The 21,352-nt window shown below is 35.2% G+C and overlaps 1 protein-coding gene, 1 long non-coding RNA gene and 1 pseudogene across 2 annotated transcripts; 1 reads left to right on the forward strand and 2 right to left on the reverse strand.

Moving 5' to 3' along the window:
• Positions 1-410: 410 nt before the first annotated feature.
• Positions 411-6,602, reverse strand: LOC126699056 (histidine--tRNA ligase, cytoplasmic-like). The gene is made up of 7 exons (XM_050396611.1): positions 5,043-6,602; positions 4,326-4,505; positions 3,836-4,093; positions 3,270-3,404; positions 2,656-2,937; positions 1,171-1,311; positions 411-1,033 (listed from the first exon to the last, which is right to left on the reverse strand). Exons 1-7 carry the CDS (start codon positions 6,381-6,383, stop codon positions 734-736), a joined length of 2,637 nt encoding a protein of 878 aa, XP_050252568.1. The 5' UTR covers positions 6,384-6,602; the 3' UTR covers positions 411-733.
• Positions 6,603-6,712: 110 nt separating this feature from the next.
• LOC126700522 (uncharacterized) lies at positions 6,713-9,095 on the forward strand. The gene is made up of 5 exons (XR_007647210.1): positions 6,713-6,845; positions 6,949-7,090; positions 7,190-7,414; positions 7,667-7,741; positions 8,966-9,095. It is a non-coding gene; the product is annotated as an uncharacterized LOC126700522 (long non-coding RNA).
• Positions 9,096-14,494: 5,399 nt separating this feature from the next.
• LOC126701197 (phosphomevalonate kinase, peroxisomal-like) lies at positions 14,495-20,651 on the reverse strand (annotated as a pseudogene).
• Between the last annotated feature and the right edge of the window lie 701 nt (positions 20,652-21,352).

A 21,352-nucleotide genomic window follows, 5' to 3' on the forward strand; every position in this document is an offset into this window, starting at 1 on the left:
TAAATATATATTAAAAGGCAATACAGCATGGACCTTGCAGATGTGAAAAGTTAAAAAAAAAAAAAAATGTGATAATTTTTGAAGCAGTTGATCTTTTCATTAATCTTATATTTCCTCTCCCATAAAGTATAAAAGATGCATTTAATTTTTGCCGCCAAATTAGCTATGCTCAGCAATGCAATTGACTTTAGCACAGCCCTTTTTGCATCTTTATTTTAATGCGTTTCATCACTTTCATCGTCAGTACCGAATTTCATCTTTCTCAAAAAAAAAAAAAAAAAAAAAAAAAAAAAAAAAAAACCGAAATTCATGATTTTGAAGTGTCAAGAAATTGAGGCCGTAAAAAGACTGGTCGAACTAGACCCCACCCATAGATTCCCAATAAACTATCACGATAAAATGAAACTCAAGAGAATTGCAATTAAACATTCAAATATTTCATGTATGGCCATCATAGTATTTCATTGGCATGGCACTGTAAAATCGAAAGCACCAGATAAAATTACAAAAATCTATAACAAAAATAAATCCTGGTGTTCTATAGACCTTTTATATGACACCTATCATCTTCAATTCCAGTACTAAGAAGTTCTCCTATGTCATCAAAAAATTCCAGTACTAAGAAATAACGAGTACAAACAATGAAAAGCATGTCTAAAAAAAAAACAGGGTGTTTTACCAAGTTAGAATGGAAATCTGGCTTGGAGTTGTGCCTTTCGGCCAAATATTAATTTCACGGGTTCAACCGTCTTTTAAGTTCTTCGACAAGACTACTTCTAGGAATTTTATCTTCTTTAGCAGCCTCAATGTCTTTTAATATAACAATCCCTTCATTCATTTCCCGTTCACCCACAATAACCATCCATGGGATCCTTGACTCTCTAGCACGGTCAATGTGCTTCATCACCCTTTTATTAACAAAATATTCGGCTTTCACTTTGGCATTCCACAGCTCACTTACCAGCTCTGCAGCTTGAGTCAAGTCATCCCCCAGTATACTAACTAGGACTTCAGTCTTTGTTGCACGTGGTGACTGCCAAAACACCCAAAAGGAATGAAAGAACTCATCAGGCTCACCACCAGGGTGCTAGATTATTAAACTTTGAGTTGCCAGCCAAAATATTAGAAAGTCGAGGATCATATAGGTATATTATTAAGTATTATTATAACCTGGCTCTGGTCTTTCTGTAGCTGCTCCATTATAGCAAATACCCGCTCGATTCCAAGACTAACACCAACTGCTGGAACCTGCTTCGCACCAAACATACCAATAAGGTTGTCATAACGTCCACCAGCAGCAATTGAACCAACCTGAGGACATGCACAAGCAAATCACATCATCAGTACTTAAAACACACGCGTGTGTGCACACACACACATGTTTTCTTGGAAACACATGAAGAAAATGAAATGCAACAATCACTAGATCACACAAGAAGCAAATGAAATGCACCCATTATTGAAAATGAACTGAAAAATGAAATTTTCAAATTTAAATTTTGCATCAGTTCTGATGTTAGATGGATTTTTGTTTCCTCATCTCCACTACCAAGGCAGAACTTAGTAACTTCAGTTGACTTTAGATCCGAAAAATCTCAACTAGCTACTGCGTTGGCTGTTCTACACAATTGTTACCACTCTATCTTTCGTCCCTCTATACTACATGATGAAAACTTAAATCAAACCAAAAAGAATTATGAAAAATTAATTATTGACATTCGTTTTAATGTCAACTCTAAGACTTAAAAATTTCAAGTTTCTTAAATTTATTTTTCACACTTCATAAAAACTATGACATTTTTTTGAATAAGTTCATAAAGACTTTTTCATTTCATGACTCAATTTCTCTCTTTTCTTTCCACAATCCTTTTCCAACCTCCTCCTTCGTCACAGTTGTCACCCCACAACACTCATGTAAACAAAAACAGTAACATGAAGCTTCTTTATGGAGAAATCATCTTTCCTACCCCCAGAAATCAGACAACACAAGTAAATGGCTGAAATAATCAAAACTCTAGAGACTGAAAATGATCCATGTCATAGAACTATATGATTGTCACAGGATCATAAAATACAGAGGAGTAAAGACAAAGCAAATTAAGAACAATAATTCATAAGCTTCTAGAGCAGCACTAGGATCTCTAAACATATCAGATATAAATGGACATACAACATTACCGCCATCCAAACTTCGTCACACAAGTTTCAATAATAAAGAAAAAAAAGAATTGAGAAAAGACATCTATACGAGAGGATTACCAACGACCTACTATCATGAAAAGCTAACATATAATGCCACCAATACAAAACCAGCCACACATGTATCAACAGCAATCTGATAGGATGGAATGCGTTGTTCAAGCGTGCTCTTTAAATTAGAGCATAGGCACATGTCACTGCCATGTCAAATTATCACAATAATTCAAAATGTCCATTTGTTCTTCTAGAGTTTTGGCCGGTCAATTTTACCAGTTCAGATCACAACTATTATGATAATAAACCACTAAAAAAAATTCTCCCAGTTCAATAAGAGAAAAGATCCTTGGGCATCATTATAAAAGGATCAGCTATTAAAGTGTTACCAAAAACAATATGGATTCACAAGGAAGAAAAAATAAATGAAATGAAAAATACAGATGTTTCTTAAAAAATTACCTGTGCACCACCTTTAAAAACAGCCTCAAATATGACTCCAGTATAATAATCAAGGCCTCTGGCAAGACTCAAGTCAAAAACCACTTTGTCAATACACTTTGACACTTCAAGAGCTTTAAATAAAATCTCTAGGTCATTCAGTGCATCAGCAGATCCATTGTGTCCTAAGAACTTGCTGCCCTGCTGCTTAAGCTTAGATAATAGTTCCAAAGGCTGTCCCCTTTCCTTCACAAAAGTGCCAATTTCATCTGCTGTCTCAACAGATAAGCCCTTCTCCTCCACCTAACAATAATTAACAAAAAATATATAATCAAACATACTAAAATTCATGCAATGATATAAATGGAATACACAATTAAATTATTAATCCAACATTTCATTTATAAAAATTATTGCAAAGAGAAAAGCTCAAGTAAAAAGAATGTATATTCAAGCTTCCCTATAAAATTACAATAAAGTAAAAATTAGGCTCTAAATTACTAATCCAACATATTTACAAAAAGATGATCACAGAATTATCCTTATATTAATGAAATGCTAACAACTAGATAGGCTATTGCTCCTAGTAATAATAACCAAGTAAGACAACAGTATTTGCATACAAGTGTTCTTACCATTTCCTTTTTTATCTGCTCAAAAGGTTGCTTATCTAACTTGTCAATACTTGAACATATGGTTCTGAATTTTTCTGGTGGCACTCCACATATGTCCAACATTCCATCAAGTAACTTCCGATGATTCAATTTTATCTGTAGAAGAATAGGAAATTAATTAAAATAATAATAATTATTATTATTATAGAACACATTTTGAAGAAGGTCTTTATCACAAAATCAATAAATCGGTTCATTTCAACTAGGCCTTGCTCATTTGCTCATTCTTTATCAAATCATATTTATCGATTGTCTTAAACCACAATATGTGATGAAACACATTGAATTAGCACCGTTGTCCAGGTAATGGTTCCAACTTCCAAGACAAACTCAGTGACATTGCTGCCATCAGATGGCAATAAATAGCATCTATGAGGATAGGAGGCATGCACCCAATACAAGTGACAGATGCATAACAAGTCAATACTAATATCAAAGATGAAATACAGTATAGCATATAATCCATAACAAATTTAAATGTCAAACTTTCTACTAACAAGGATAGGTGGGTAAAAAAATGAGGTTACCTCATAATCTCCAATTTGCAGTTCATCAAGGAGTTCTGTCAAAATTTTAACAATCTCAAAATCTGGCCCCATTTTTTCATATTGGCCTGCAATGTCTAAATCGCACTGGTAAAATTCACGGTATCTTCCCTTAGATGGGTTGTCCCTCCTGTAAACCTTAGCTATCTGGTACCTTTTAAATGATGTGAGACCATTCATAGCCACATACCTAGCAAATGGTACGGTTAAGTCGTATCTCAAAGAACAAAGTTCTCCACCCTGCCAACAGATTGAACATAAAATTACATCACTATGAGTACAGCAAACAATAATAAATTACAGGTTAGTTGGGGAAAAAAAACAGTCCTTATATAAGTCTTCTTTGATAGCCAGGTGACTCAAATATCAACTACATGAAGTAACAACTTGATTGAACAGGCGAAAATTCCTAAAATTAAAAATAGCATAAAAGGAAATGACTTAAATGAATTAACTAATATGAAATAATTACCTGGTCAGCAAGATCATATACCAACTTTGAATCTTCCCCATACTTTCCCATGAGAGTTTCTCTCAGTTCAAATGCTGGAGTATCCAACGCGGTAGCACCATGCCTCTCAAAAACATCCTCAATAATTGAAAATGCTCTCTTTCTTATTGTCATTTGTTCTTTCGCAAAATCACGAGTACCCTAATTTGTACAATAATATGGTTACACAGTCAGCATGCTAGTGATGCATTCAAGGGGCAGAAATAAAATAATTTCTTAAATAAGAATATGAACACAATAGTATGTTCATAAATTAAAACAAAATAAGTGAGTATTGAAATTTTGATTGATTAAAAAGAGTATAAAATTGCAAACAGCTCCTTGCAATATGCCATTTTTTTGGTCCATGAATTAGAAGTATATTAACTAAATACTGTACAAAAGTACAAACAGCTCCAAAGAGCACCTATGTCAACAATAAACCCAACAGGCTGCTCAAAAGCATGCAACAAAATTACAGGCAAATTACAATAAGCTGTCAACATATTTAAACAATTCTCCACTTCTAGCACTAAATTCTAAAAACATTTTTTATGCAACATTCTCCAAGAATTTCTCCAATGTTGACACAAGTATAAAATGCTTTTCCAATCTTTATACAGAGCACATAAAAGATAGTAATAATGCACGCATCATTCAATGAGAATTAAGTGATAAAAATTTCAGGAATGTCATCACCTTTGGAAGCTTGGGCAATCTTCTACTTTCATTGGTTTCTACAATCTCCTTTAGTTTCTTCAACAAGCTATCAAATTCCCGGTCCTTTGGGTCCAAAAACAACAAAAGATCCTCGACCCATTTCTCAATCCCATCACCTGCCTTACCCTGCAACCTATCCTTAATCAATTGCACAATCACACTAGTCCCTTTCCCCAACAACACTTTCTTCTTCTTCTTCTCACCCTTCTTATCCCCCTTCACATGCCCTCCTCCTACTCCTCCATTCACCTCAACACTACTCCCACTCTTTTCACTCCACTCCACGCCCTCAAGGGCGATAAATCCCGTCATTGCCTCCCACGCCACAATGTTCCACACCATCCCCAACAACACATTCACTTGGTGCACAAACTTTTCGTACTCCTTTTCGAAACCCAGCTCCAAAACCAACTTAAACCCATTTCTCAAGCTCTCGCCACTAGCACATTTCGCTTCAAACAAACCCACCAAGCTCGACCGCAAACCTTCATTACCAATTGAATCCAAATTCGCCTTCACACGACTCAAACTACACTCCCCCAATTCATTAATCGCTGCTGCCAATGGATACAGCACAGTCCTCACATCCGAACCCGAACCCGAACCCAAATCCTTCGAATTCAGCTCAATTCTTGTCTTGGAATGCACCAACTTCACAATCTCCCTCAAACTCCCATGAACTTTAGCTATTTTCGACACCGAATCAATCTCAACCTTCCCAACCAACTTCGACCCATTCAGCAAAACCTTCATATCACTCGCAACCCCAACCTCCTCCTTCGCCGAGAACCCATCACCGGAATCCATCGAATTGAACACCGCCGCCACGTCGGCCTTAATGGCCTCGCACGACAATGCAGCCACCGCATCGGAAACCGCCGACAACGCCGCCGATTCGTGATCCAACACAGCGCAAACTCCGAACAAACCCGACGGATACAATTTTTCAACCAATGACGCTTCCTCTTTACTCAATTCGATCGAACCCAATTCTAGTTGGGAATTGTTGAATTTGTTGAGTGCTTCGGAGATTCGGATGGGGAGGAGCGTGGAGTGATCGGAGCGGAGGAGCTTGTAGAGGAGGACGGTGAGGAATGCTCGGAGTTCGAGAAGGGATAGAGTTTTGGGGATGGGGAATTGGGATTGGACAGGTGGCGAGGCCTGGTTGGAGGAGGGGGGTGAGAGTCTATCGAGTGCAGAGGAGTCGAGTCGTAGCGAAGCGAAACCGGTGGCAATGGCGTAGAGTGAAGATGAAGAGAGAGATGAGCCCTTGCCTCCTAATGTAATTACAGAGACTTCGGAGGCTTTGTCTGAACCCATTTTTTGTTTTTGTTCAGATTTGGAAAAAAGAGTGAGAGAGGCGGAAGCTTCGACCCTCAGGCTGAGAATATGATTTTCACATTGTAATGTACAAATGTGTAAGACTTTCACAGCTTGACGTAAACGCCACAAAAAGCACTGAAATATCTGATTACTTTAAAATTTTCTGACTTTTTTTTTAGTGTTTTGAGCTTATTTTGAGAGAGCGAGAGAGAGAGAATTGAGTGAAGGGGGCGGCTGAAGAAAAGAAAAGAGAAAGAAAAAAGTAGGGGTATTTTCATATTTATATCGTGCTCTAGGGATTTAAAAAATTAAATAGCAAAAAACCAACGTCCCACGCGAAGGCTCTTTTCTGTATTATGAAGAGAAAATGAATGTTCTTGTGGAACCTGATGTGCATGACATGTTTGCTAGAATCCCAGGGTTCTGATTTATTCAGACCTTTTATAGTCAAGACACCAGGTGGTGGAACTCATTGTCTTAAGAGCAACAACATTGAAATGGTTGTTAATATTCCTATACTTCATCGAGAATTTTGCTGACCTGTTGGATGTCCTTGATGCAGTGATCTACATGAAAGGGTTGATTTTGTGGCTTGCTTGAGGGGAGATAGGGTTATACTACATGCATCAAATTTATTTAGAGGTGCTGTGCCCCCTGTTGTATCATTTAATCTTGGATCTCTTGGATTTCTGACTTCCCATACCGTAAGCTTCTTAACTCAGCTTTTGTCTTTTGTTATTGTCTTAATTATTTGTTCATGAATAGCCATTTGTTTGACTCCTTTTATATTTCTTTTGATGTAGTTTGATGACTATAAACAAGACTTAAGACAAATCATCCATGGAAATAACACTGTGGATGTTGTCTATATAACTCTTAGAATGCGCCTTTGATGTGAAATTTTTCGAAATGGTAAAGCAATGCCTGGGAAAGTATTTGATGTCCTAAATGAGGTCATTGTTGATTGGGGTTCTAATCCATACCTCTCTAAAATTGAATGCTATGAACATGACAGGCTCATAACCAAGGTGAGGTTAGTGAATTCATTTCGTTAATACAAGAAAAATGGGAAACCTATTTGAAATTTCCATGTTAACTATTATGTGAGCTGAGGAGTTGTTATTTGCCTTCTCCAATCACAAGAAGCCCAACATTTATATAATCCAAAGCAATAGCCACCATTTATGCTACATCTCATATCTAAACTTTGATGTAGCAAGAAAAGATAAATTTATGACATTGCCATGCTTTTAATAATATAATGAGTACCATTTCTTTAGGTGCAAGGTGATGGAGTCATTGTAGCCACACCAACAGCAAGTACTGCTTACTCTACAGCTGCAGGTGGTTCCATGGTAAGCTTTCCTTTGTATTCAAGTCATGGTTATATAACTTTTGGTACTAGGATATTTATTGTTTCTAGGGCATGGTTTTTTTAGCTCCCATTAAACGTGAGCTTTCAGAAATGATTATTATTTAAAAAAAAAAAAAAAAAAAAAAAAAAAAAGAACTTTAAAACAGCCTTTTTTTGGCCTGAAGATAAGAGGATCAAAACAGCCATTTTTGGTAAAAACAACTACCAACATTGTGTTGGTGCCTAGGTTAAATACGAAGGACACCATTTTTCATCTGGGAGCCATCTATTTACTTTATTGGCAACTAGAAATGTGCTATAAATATGAAAATCTCACTCTCCTCTCTTTAAGGACTATGCTAGAATTGGGACATTTGTATTTGATAATGAGATTGATGCAGTGTAGGAATGACAGGCTTGGCTTAAGCTTGCTTTTAAATTTGGTGTCTATGAATTATAATGGTCAGATGTCTTTGATGGACTATGCTAGAATTGGGAGCTTTGGATTTGATAATGAGATTGATGCAGTGTAGGAATGACAGGCTTGGCTTAAGCTTGCTTTTAAATTTGGTGACTATGAATTATAATGATCATATGTCTTGGATGCATCAAAGACATCTGAACATTATCTTAACTCTAATGAGTCTAATCGTTACATGAAGAAAATCCCTTCATCTTTTTTGTATTAGCTTAGTAGATAATATCTCTTCTTGGGGGATCATAGTGTGTTTTAGTGTACAAGGAAGCAGAAAAAAAGTCTAAAACCGAATTAAGCATAACAGATATCAGAATATTTGATATTTTAGAAACTAATGTTGTTCAACATCGTTGCTGTTATGTCCTCTGCTGGCACATAACGTGTTAAGTTTTCTGACTTTACATGTTGGATGTATAATCTGCTGCACTTGTTTATTTATTAGTTTATTAAATGAACTTTTCTTAGAATCCTTCATTTAATGGTCTCGTGTTCTCTTCAAAGTAGAAGGAAGAAAAGATCTCCCTACAGCAGATTACTCCATTAAATAGTCTAATTCTAATTATGACTTAAGCATTGCAATGAAAGAATCACAATATTTGTGTCTATCAAATCAGTGCTCTTATTTTTCAAACTCATTGACCCAAAATATATAAATTCAATTCTGCAATCCAAAATATCATCATCTGTTTCTGTTTGCTGTTGCTCTTTATTACAACTATTAAGGCCATTATTGAAATCTAAATGCAGGTGCATCCAAATGTTCCTTGCATGCTGTTTACACCAATCTGCCCCCACTCCCTCTCATTTAAACCAGTTATACTTACGGATTCGGCAAGGTTGGAAATGAAGGTGATGTTATTAATGATCTAGTGACCAGTTATTATTAAATCTATATCTACTATCTTTAGCTCACATTCTGGTAGATATGTTACTATTTTTTCTTGAAAGAAATTTTGGTTTTAGCCTGTATACTGTCTTGGTTTTGCCACCTATAGCTTTTAAACTGTACAAAAAAGGATACTGCCAGGCCATCTACATCGTCAGATTCGTTAGCTTTTATTGATGATATTAATTTGAGATGACAATTCTGTATTTTATTTATAATATTCTTTTCCCCCTTTTGGGTGTTCCCTTGTGTACTTCCCATGTACTTGGGTTGCATCCCTTTTGCACTTTTGAATTATATTACCTATATTAAAAAAAGGGTGCTGGTTTGGTTGGACTGACTTGTGTCTGAGAGAGCATAGTGCACTTTAGGTGCCAAGTGACAAAAGTCTCTTCTTTCATTTTGGTTTTTTATCTTTTTGGAATTAGAGAAAAATTCTTCACAGTTTTCATGTGAAGTGTACATACAAGGCTGACATTTGAATTGGAAATCAACATCGTATCCTGGTTGTTCCCAACTCATAGAGGGAGCTGCTCTATATCTATAAACAGAGAATCACCATATGTAGAAGAAGCAGAAGGAATATATAATTTTTACCTTGTTCACTATTTAGTTATCGCTGTTCTTAAGGCATGTTGACAAAGCTATGCTAAATGGCTTTGAGTGTGGGTTTTAGGGATTGTCTTGGAGTCGCATTTTTCAAATGCGAATGTTCACTCAACATGCCAGCATGTATTTGAAGGGCCTGATATTGTGTAATCTCCGGAGCAATAGGATTCTAATGTCCTTTTATTTCCATATTCAACCACATTTCAGGAATCAGTTGAGTGTTAGGAGTGCTGTGCTTCTTTGACTTGTAGACTTATAATATTTTGATTAGTGTGCAGTCAAAGAAAAGAGAAGGGTAGAAAGAGACATAGAAAAAATTGAGAAAGGGGAAGGCTGAAGAAAAGAGAAGAGAAGAATAAAATAGGGGTATTTTTGTATTTATCTCATGCTCTAGGGTTCTAAAAAATTAAATGGCAAAAAACCAACATCCCACGCAAAGGCTCGAACTTGGGATCATCTAGCCAAACCACAAGGAGTATACCACTAAGTCATTGATCAGTTATGTACTAAAGGTTTGGTCGGTTTCAGGGTGAAAAAGGTTTGGCCAGTTTCAGGGTGAAAAAATCCAGCACCGAGTTAAAAAATAAATCCGAAACCAAACCGAAATTTTGGCAACGGTTCGATCGATTTCGGGCAGTTTTTTCGTTTCCTCGGTTTTTTGCACACCCCTATGAGAAAGTATAACACACCACAACAGAAATAAAATCCAAACTTAAAGAACATGGTTCATAAGTCAACCACAATCCAAAACTAGTAAAATCAAATAAAACCAAAAAGACCACAAACCCAAATTTGAGATTGAAACTAAATAGCATCAAAAACACCACAAACCCAAATCTAAGACCGAAAGAAAGAGAGAGAAATGAGACTCGGATTTGAGATGAAAGAGAGAGAAAGATGAGACCCAGATCTGAGATTGAAAGAAAGAGAAAGAAAAGAAATTATCACCAAACGGCACCACCACCACTCCTCCTCCCAATTCCCACCATCACTGCATGCATCACAATATCAGTACATCCACCATCAAATTTCACAAGATCAAAGTAGATTAGAGGCGGTTTTAGCTCTACAAGGAGGCAGGTCTAGGGCTAGTGCTTTGAGAGAAGCAGGTCTAGGGCTAGTGATTTGAGAGAAGCACGTCTATGGCAGCAAGAAAGCAAAGGCAAGAGCTGGGATTTGAGAGAGATGAAACTTGAAAGAGAAAGCGTGAAAATAGAGAGGTAGGTTAGCATGAAAAATAGAAAAGGGTAGAAAGACTCAGAAGTTTTCCTTTTAAATTTAAGAGCGGTCAGGTCAGTTTCTACAGGTTTTAAATTCATTAACCCGCAACCCGACCTGAAATTTCAGTTTTTAAAAGCACGGGACCCGAATCCGACCTACCATGCTATTTGGGCCTACCCGTTGGGCCTCGGATCGGGCTAGTCCAGTCGGTTTGGTCAGGTCAGAAGGCCCGCTGGATAGCCCTAAAGTATATGTTGTTTCAGGAACACCATGTTAGCATCCACATGGTGTTTCTAAGTCTAATGAAAAAGTGACATGTGTACCAAAGAAAACACATCAACACTTCAACCTTTTGTATAACCAAAAGACAAATTTGTCCTAAAAATTTCGAAATCCCACCACACTTTCTTTCTTCTCTTTGAAATCCCATTTCTCCAAAATCAAATTTCTCTCTCTTTCTAGTTTCTTCTCCATGGAATCTGAAACTTATTTGTTCCAATTTTCAATTCAAACCTCCATCATGCTCTCACACACATTCCTTTTTACCCCAAACCTGCACCAGCCAACTACGGCATCACATCGCTTATCCTTGCTTTCTTTCTTTCACCCTCCCCTCCACTGCACTGCTGCAATACCTAAGTATCCTTGGTCCACAACCATAAAGAGCCAACCTCATCTCATATTTCACACTAGCATTTTTTTTTTCTTTTGTTTGCAACTGAGAGAACTAAGGAAATCAATATCCAAGTGCAGTGTAGGTGAGTTCCTTTCAAAATTTTTTTTTTTTTTCAATTTCAAACCTATTTTATTTCCTTGGTCTATTTGTTGCTCATACCTGTTTTTGTTTGTAATATTAGGTATATTACAAAGACAAGCCCCAAGCTTACACACAATTCCATCCCATCCCAATTTGATTTGGTTTGATCTTTGTGGATGGGATGAGATGGGATAGGATGGAATCATGGAATGGTTTTGTAAATTGTGACCTTACCTGATCATCTGTTATATGTGATCAGGAAGGGTGCTTTAGGTTACTCCAGCTTGTGGAATTGCTAAAGATGTGCTTTGAACTCAGTTTTGATGATGATTGGTAATGGTAGATTATATTGAGTGAATTTGAAGGATGAATTCCCACTTTATTCAGAAATTTGGGGGTTGATGTTAGGTTCTAAATGTTTAGAACAATTAGCAAATCGTGAACATAAACTTGTCTAGATATAGATCTTAGAGTTTATAGGTATTATTAGATAATGCTCAAGGTGATTCAAGTCAAGATTCAAGAACATACAAGTTGCAGGAAGAAGATTTCATAATTTTCCTGGTTGGATCGATCGAAGAACAGGCTCGACTGATCGAGATTCGTATCTGCAGAATTTTAATTAAGCTCAAACAGCAATTCAAGTCCATTAAGGATTAGGGTTTCAGATTTACTTCTCCTACTATATAAATAAAACTCCAAGCACGTCTTTATAAGGCTTTTAAGAGAGAGAAGAGTGTGCTTCTTTTGTAGATCTAGGATTTTGTACCCAAAAGCTTTCTAGAGTCTTTGTCAAGTTATGTCATGTGTGATGAATATTTTGTAAGATTAGAGAGGTGTTTACCTTCATATACACACATAGAGCTATCAAGATCAAGAACTTGATGGTTGTTTTAGTTGCTACATAAAGAACATTCAAGAAGATCAAGATTCGTAAGTAGGAGAACTTGTGGTTGCTGTAGATCAAAGAAAGAAGTAGTCCATGGATTCAGAACTATCATGGGGTTGTGGTAGTAAGTTTTCTACTTGAGGTAGTAATAGAATGTTAGTGGTCTAAGTTCTATTGTACAAACTTCAATTATTTCATAGTGGATCTGTTTTACCTTGAGGCTAGGTTAAATCATCCCTAGGTTTTTTACCGGTTTGGTTTTCCTGAGTCATCAGATCTTTGTATTTTTTATATTTTGTTGCTTTACATGATATGATTGTTTTGTTTTAACCTAGATCTAAATAATAAATCTAAGTATTCACTTGGCTAAATAGCTAGGTTAAACAACTTGTGTTTTACAAGGGTCTAAAAGCAAACAGTTGAGAACCTTAGTTTCTATATGTGCATGCTTAAGTAGCTTCCAGATAAACACCATTTATCTATGCAAAGGACAAGCACTTATGCAATATATATAACTAGTTCTTTTAATTATACTATATTTCACTTTGGAATATTTTCATCGGTGTATATTCTTGCTAACTATACAATTTGGAGATTTTGTTAGATTTGCATATGTTATATCCATTGAAATGTCAAGAATTAATCATATTGACAGTATCATTATTTCTTTATATGCAATTGAATGAGATTTTTTTCTTTCAAAACTTTTTTAGGTGATGATCTAGTTGCTTGTGATGCTCAAGGGTAATGGCACCTGTCTTATCATTAGGTTGATAAGCTGATTAGACTTTGGTTTGGGATGCTCAAGGGTAATGCATAGCAGCGTTGTTTGAGATGCTCATCAAACTTTGGTTATTCTCCGTGACATTGGGGCCATTGCAGTGACGGACCCGGGACTTTTCTAAGAAACCTGGTCTACGAGATCTTATCATTGGATGTGCTTTGCCGCCAGTATATTCAGCTCTAATCTCAACCAACTTCAGTAGTTCCAGCTTTGGTCATCTAAAGAAGAGGCAATCTTTTCGTTATGTTGAGTTTAAACTTTAAAACTTGTACCAAAGAATGCATAATACAAATGATTATGTTTTACAAAAGACACACCAGTAGGAGCAGAAAGTGCTTCAGTGTCCCTCTGAAAACCAAGATAAGTTTTCTTAAGAGTACTCAAACTTTTAAGGAAAGTGAGGGGGGGAAGAAGACAAAGAAGACTGGGTTATAGTGCTGTCTTGCAGACTAGTTTTCCATTATCTTACTTGATGACATATGTTTGCCAATCTATACTGATGATGTATCAATTATCATGTTATACATATTTATTCCTACAGCTGTACTTGATATGGAAGCAGAAACTGTTCTCAGAGAACAACTTCACTATACATACACATGCCACAAATTACAAAATTTAAACCAACCACACATGATGAAGAATGTCCAAATGAGCCATAGGTTTTCTGGTAAAGAGTTTCTACATTTTTTCTGACAATGCAGAAATTACAAATGATATTGTTTCATCCTACCAATAGAGATCATAAGGCCCGTAGAATAGCTTAATTGGTATCATAGTGATCTGTTTTCTTTTTTTCTTTTTAATTATAAATTTTATTGATGAAGAGGCACTACCTCATATATAAAGGATGTATACATGATGTAATCCTAAGGAATTACAAAGAATGACAGTTACAATTTGAAAGATTGAGAATCAATGAAATCTACAAGAGAATGATTGTCATTAGAGCCCAAAATATGGGATCATTCAAACAATAATCGTATAAAAGTTGACTTTAATTGAAGAATCAATGTTCCCACAAATATTGATCTTCATGCCATTAAAAAAGGTTTATCATTCTTTTCAAGTATTCTGCTTTACCAAAGCCCTAGCCGTTCTTTAAAACCTAATCCTTCTTCTGAAGTTATTTACCATAGATCCTCAAATTCTCCAAAGCCTAAGCGCACCACAAACACACATAAATGTCCTCTGCCACAAGCGTAGCATGAAAGAAAATTACATTTACACACATACAAGTTGCAATAAATTGTAAATATTAAAGTTCTTACTAGGGTCATTAATGGTGGCAAGGAAAACTTAGTCCTCTCATGGTCCCATTTCCCTTTTAGGATGTCAATAATGACTTCTTGCAAGGGCAATCCCTTTGCTGCAACCTGCAATGTTTCAATAGAAAAGGATTATAAAGTTACGACAGTTTTCAAAAGCTACTTATTAAAATTAACTTTGAATGTTTTGTACATGAAGAGAGACAACATATATGCATCTTCTATGGATTTTTTCATCTTAAAGTTAGGGAATAAATTAATCTAATAGTAAGATGTTTTCATCCAAAACTCAGTTATGGCAGCCTAAGCAAGCCGTTCTGGATTTCTTTTCTGGTTTTGAAAGTTTCTTCTATTTTCTAATTATTTTCCTTTTTTTTTTTTTTTGTTGCTGGGGAGGGGGGCGCGGGGGCGGCGAGATTGTGTTGGATTTGTAGATAAGCCTAGAAGGGCTAGAAACTGATGAGTTTCCTGGGGATAGCACTAAATGACTAACCCTTAACCCTTGAAAAGAAGTGGCACCTCAAACAGAAGTAGGTAAAAACTAAAACATTCTAATAAGCTCCATGCCTCCATTCTATAGAAAACCTAACCCTCAGCTGCCTAACTAAAACCAGATCACATGAGTGACCGTTGAGATGGTTTGTTTGTCTATGATCTATCAATATTAGGTATGTAAGGTGATCATATCAAAAAATTGAAGATATATTTGCCGACAAAGCTTTGTAAATGAACTAGATGGAAATAAGGGGTAAATATAGTCTTCCAGAAATCTTTTGAAGTTAACAACCCCAAGAGAAACTCAAAAGTAATATCATAGATACAACGTTCCTCAACCTTTCCTTAAGGGATTTACATGTCATTCTGAGCAGTATAAAAATTTTCAGAATATGAATGATATTATATGAACATCACTTTGCTACCAGAAATTTTTAATAGGTTACTTGTCAAAAAAAAAAAAGAAATTTTTAATAGGTCACTTTGTTACCAGATTCACTAACATAAAGTAAAAGGAACTTACAAGTTTGGATACTGTACCCTATAATAAAGGGAAGAAGATAGAAAGAGACCAAAGTATGATCAAACTAAAAAGATTCCACAAGTGTGATTCAGGGAGCACGAAGACAATTTTTTATTTTATTATTATTGTTTTTTGATAGCTAAATAAAATTCATTAAATAAAAAAGGCAATTCCAATACACGGTGTGTACTGAAACGACACGAAGGAGTACAAAAGAAGAAAATATAAGGCATCGAAAATAAAACTAGCTAATGTACAAAGAATTCACGAAATCTTGCAACCCCTCAGCCGAGAAGGATACAAGCAGAGCAATCCACTCATATAACATCTTCAAGAATAAAAACTTCAACTTTGCAGTGTTAATTTCTCAGTCATCAAAACGGCGAGCATTATGTTCCCACCAAATACATCACATGAGACAATAAGCTTTCCAAATTGTTCCAAAACTTCTCCTGCCAAACCACCCCCTCCAACACTCCAACATCCCAACAAGGAAGCTGGCATTACCCAAGAAACACCCAACACATGCAAAGAAATTTCTTTAATTTTAAAAGTTAATTGTATTTTTACTATCAAGCTATTAATTTTATTTTAGGTCTTATTATTTTATTTAATTTCCTAATGTCAATATTTTTTTCATAATACAATAATTAGGCTCTAACCCAAGTCAATTAGATTAGGGTTTAGTTCTAGTAGTCAATTGTACTTCTACGGGGACAAGCTTATGGCAAAAAAAATTTCAATTTGAATTTATCTAATGCCTATGTTGATTCCTAGGTTTCCTATCATGCTTGGTACCAATTTCAAGCAACCCTAGGCATTGATTCGTACATATCTGTTTTGTTTTTTCCTATAAATTTCTTTAGACAATTTTGTACATCTGTGTTGGTATTAAGCTTCTTATTTTGCATCAATAGGCATAAGTCATCGGTCCAAATCGGATAAGGGGCTTTGGCTATTTTCATAAAATCCCAGCCAAAGTATTCTAATTTGAAGTGGGGAATAGAGATATTAGTGATATTTCTCCTAATACTATAAAAGTAACAAACCTGATCATTCAATTTCATAATTTAACGATAATAAGTTATTATTATTGTGGGGGCTAGTTAGTCAAGAGGCACTATTAAGGCTGTGCAAATTGGGCCTATGGCCCAATCCGTGGATGGCCAAATGAGGTTATAAGGGGGAATAGCATAAAGAGAAAAGTAAAGATAATACGAAATAAGTCTAACGAACATCCAAGGAGAAAAGCCATTTCGGGAACAAGGGTCTGAGGTCAGTAAGAGTGTCATATCACCCTAAACTTTCTTCAAAGTTACATCACAACTAGGAGTTGGATGTTGGACAAGGGGTAGGCAAAGGGGGGCAATAAATATCTCCAAAAAGCTACTACCTCTATATTAAATGCCTCCCAACCAACTCTCTGCCCGCATTATTGTGGAGGTGATACCTGAACAGTGGTCAAGCAGCCTTACAGATATTAGTTGATGGTTCTGTGAGGTGTTGGATGGGACAAGAAAGAGTTCCCAGAGTTTAATCTACACGTGTATGGTAGGGATGATACCAAGATTATAGTAAATAGCCTAAGAAGATGGTCTAAAGAGGAGATCGTAAAAAATCAAGAAATTTTGGGAATAACAATGTGAACTCTTGTAACTTCGTTCATGAACAAGACATTATGATATGAGTTCCTCAGGCCACTCCGAGGACAAACTTTTTTATCTTGCGTTTAATGACCTTAAATTAGCAAATTTTATCGTTTTTCTTCTAGAGTAGATATAGTCTTTCATCCATGCTCTATAAATTCATTATATGAGCTTGTTGGGCTAAAACCCAATCCTATACTGGGTCCAATCCAAACTCAGTCCTTACAATTATAATGAATAATAGTAAGTATGGTAATTATAGTTGTAAAGTGGAACATTTGTTTATTTATTAATTTATTATATTCTTTTTATATTTGTATTACAATTTAAATTTAGATTCTAATAATAATAAATATATTTTATTATGAATTATGAATAATTGTCCTATTATTATTTATTCTTAGCTATTGGAAATTACTATTTATTATTATAATTATAATGAATAATATTATATTTAATGTAAGTCAGTCAAGACTTTCATGGCATTATAAATATTAAAAAAATTATCAGTATAAATGCACAGGCATAATAGATGATAGGAAAATTTAGATACAACTCGGGAGGATAATGCATAGTCTAGCCTAGGGCCATTTTGATGCATAAACATTGCACATTGTCCTCATATGAGGTCCCACACAAATTCAAATGTATTAAGCTCAAAATGAAATCCAAAATTACAATAAACAAATTTGGGGAAAGAAAAGGGACGATTTGAACCCTGAATGTTTTTGTTAGAAACATCAGCAAATGCCACTTGAACTACAAAGCTTTTGACTCTCCCAAATGCTCATGTAAAACTAGTGAAAGCCTAAATTACATTATGATGTTGTCCATCCATGCATACCACGACCAGTTATGGAACACAAACACACACAAGGAGAGAGAGAGAGAGAGAGCAGAAGAAATCACTTCTGGTGAAAAACGGACATAACGATGACTGCCATAAACAGCAGAACTGACATCAAACCCACTGCCAACTTTCCCTTGTGCAATACAGTGAACAGTTTGAGCTATCATGTGCACTACATCAAGATCTGTAGCATCCTTCTTTTCTTGGTGTTGATCTTTAGATGAGGATAGATTTACAACTCCAAGGTAATGAAGTAAAGCACCAACCACGGCAGTTGTCATTGCTGCTGATGAACCCAATCCAGTTTTTGCAACTTCAGGCCTGCAATTTTCTCCATTTGATTCCCGTGTTAAAGGTAATGGATGTGAAAGGTGGAAGAGTAGCTAATGCCTCTGGTGTCAAAGGTAGTCCACGTGCTTCAATCTATAAAAGAGGGTGCATCATATAAACATCTCGAACTAAAACCTTGGAATAAATTAAAATGCTTAAATATGAAGGATAAACTCTACTAGAAGTGCAAGCTTAGTTAGAACATTTTTTAACTCAAAAAGAAATTATAGTAGGTGGTTCTCATTTACAGTTGTAAGTCATTGCATATATTTTTCACAATAACCAAAGTAAAATGCAGGTACATAATACAGTCTATAAATGCATGTGTCAAGAAATTAAACTGTTGAGAAAACTTTACAAAAAAGGTATGAAATTTTAATAATAATAATAATCATAACTAAAAGAAAAATATTCCATGAACATGATGAAAAAAATTATTGAACTATCAGAATAGGGAAAGTACCTGATTCCGATATGAATAAAATTCGTTGGAACCTAAAATTGTGATGTCAAGACCTGCATGACTAATCCAGTTAAAACATTAGATTATTGAAGATGTATAATTTCTTTATCATTAAATGGATAGAGAAACATAGGAAGTATCAAACATTACCTTGTAAAAGTAGTTTGTGTAAGAACTCTTTCTTATTCTTGTCAAGCGTTGCATACGCAGTTGCCACAGCGTATTGCACTGCTTGTTCCACAAAAGGGTTTCTTGACTCACTGAAAATTTAAGCAATACAGTAAGCACCAGTTCAACTATTCATTTGACCATGCACCCCCCCTTGTCATTGGCACATGATTTTTAAATCATGAAAAACAATAATTAGATTAAGCATCAGCTTACACTATAAGCACTTAGTCACATGAAGGCCATTTCGTTGTTCAAATATTTGAAAATGTTACTGAAACCATCAATAGGCCGGTGCACAAGTGAAGCAAACAGAAAGTATACAAAAGGATACCCCCCAAGAAGAAAAAACAGAAGAGATAATGGAGACAAAGATACAGGTTTCAAGACCTAAAATTAAGGATTATCAATGACATCCAAGAAAATTTAAAGTATGTTAAGAAAAAAATGATGATCTTAAACTGTAGAATACACACGTAACATAAACAATAAAAACTTGCCTTGAAGAACAACATTGCAGGGCCAAGTTTTTCAATGCCAATTTATACAAGCTTTCTCTGGGAAGCTGGGGAGATGTTAATTTCACATCTGTCCATGCCTGAAAGATGATATGGAAAGTCACAAATTGAGTACTATGGAGGTACATCTTAATGAATCAACAATATGTTGGCGGACAGATATCAAATAAAGCTATTAAAGAAATAAATGCAGGTGATGTCACATGTTAAGAAAATGACACTCTTATAGAAGTATTCACACCATCATCTCATTTTACTAAACACCACATATAGCCTGCATTTGGCCTTATTTATAAGGTCTGCAACTTATCCAGCGCCTGTCGGGTTTTAATCATAATATAGAAGAAATTCAAGCTCAAGAACCACCCCATGTTAATGTAAACTTGCACAAGTTTCACCCCTAAATACATAAGGCATTCACAGCCAGACAACAATCAGCTTCATAGTTGGCCGCCAAGAAACTGCTTGCAGCCCATCTCTCAACTCAAATTTATGCCCTTTCTCAGAGACCCTCCCCACCTTTAATACAGCCCTCCAAACTCATCTATAAGAGACATCAATTCAAAATTCACACAAAACATGAACTTTGTGTTTGACATGTATCTTAATCTTATGGTCAAGCAAATTTCTTTCTGGCTCAAGTAAAACTATTGTTGTAGCATGTACTCTATTAAGTTCTCACTTGCATACACTAGGGGATAGGGTGGTAATGTATTACAAGCTATTTGCAGGAAAATCAATTCCAAAGGATCATTATCTTTCCAGTCATTATGCCGTTGGAGAAAACCCCTTTTTTATAACCGTACAGTGGTAGAAAAAATTATTATTGTCAATTAACACACGAGTGTATTTATACAACTAATCCAGAAGAAACTCGTTTTACCAACAGAGATAAAGCTGAAGTAAAGCTGATTATGTCAACAACTCCCAATGTATGTTCGGTATGCCTGCCTCCAAAAACTCTAAAAACCCAATTATTTCTTTCATTATGATATATAAGGACAGACTTACAGAAATACTGTCCATAACTAGGTGCTCAAGGATAATGGAACAGCCTTTTTTGGAGATCTAACCAAGTTTGGCCATAACATGTAACCAACTAACCATCTCACATTTTCTTTCTTATGATCAGTATCTCAAAAATCTAAGCACCATATTAAAGTAAATTAATTCCAAAACAACTTAAATGAAAATTCTTAATTTCTGGCTAAATATTATTTAACTGCCCTTGAAACGTCACCTCCCATCGTTGAGAGACTAATTGGAACGTTAGTTTTCTAAAATGATTCTTGATTGGTGTATTGGCAATTACTTTTGATATTTGTGGGTCAAATAATGGTTTTATATATTTGGGATTTAGTGTATTGCACAAGTTTGTTAGTTACTGTGTGTGATAAATGAAAGTTCTTTTTTTCCTTTTTTTAAAAAAAAAATTAAATTAAAAATTTTAAGAGGTCAAAAGTTTCAATAAAGTAGAAAAAATCCTATAATTAATAAATAAGCTAAAAAAATATTGTAGATACTGTATGAATGCTTAATTTTAATTTTTATATAAAAAATCACAAATTATATCTAACAAAATATTAAAAAAATTGTTAATTTTTTCAAGAAAATTAACAAACGTATGCCTATTTTTTTATTAGTTTTTTGAGACATTGATCAAAATGATAATTTCTTAAAATAACTATTCATTGGTGTTTTCAAATGCATACTGTAAGGACCTAGTT

The sequence above is a fragment of the Quercus robur genome, chromosome 9 (genome assembly GCF_932294415.1).
Source record: "Quercus robur chromosome 9, dhQueRobu3.1, whole genome shotgun sequence".
NCBI lineage: Eukaryota > Viridiplantae > Streptophyta > Magnoliopsida > Fagales > Fagaceae > Quercus > Quercus robur.

Excerpts from the sequence above, each read along its gene's own strand:
- LOC126699056 (XM_050396611.1), bottom strand. The coding sequence starts at position 6,383 with ATGGGTTCAGACAAAGCCTCCGAAGTCTCTGTAATTACATTAGGAGGC. Across the intron at positions 4,094-4,325 it reads TATATGATCTTGCTGACCAG|GGTGGAGAACTTTGTTCTTT; the intron begins GTAATTATTTCA and ends ATCTGTTGGCAG. Across the intron at positions 3,405-3,835 it reads TGCAAATTGGAGATTATGAG|ATAAAATTGAATCATCGGAA; the intron begins GTAACCTCATTT and ends ATTCTTCTACAG.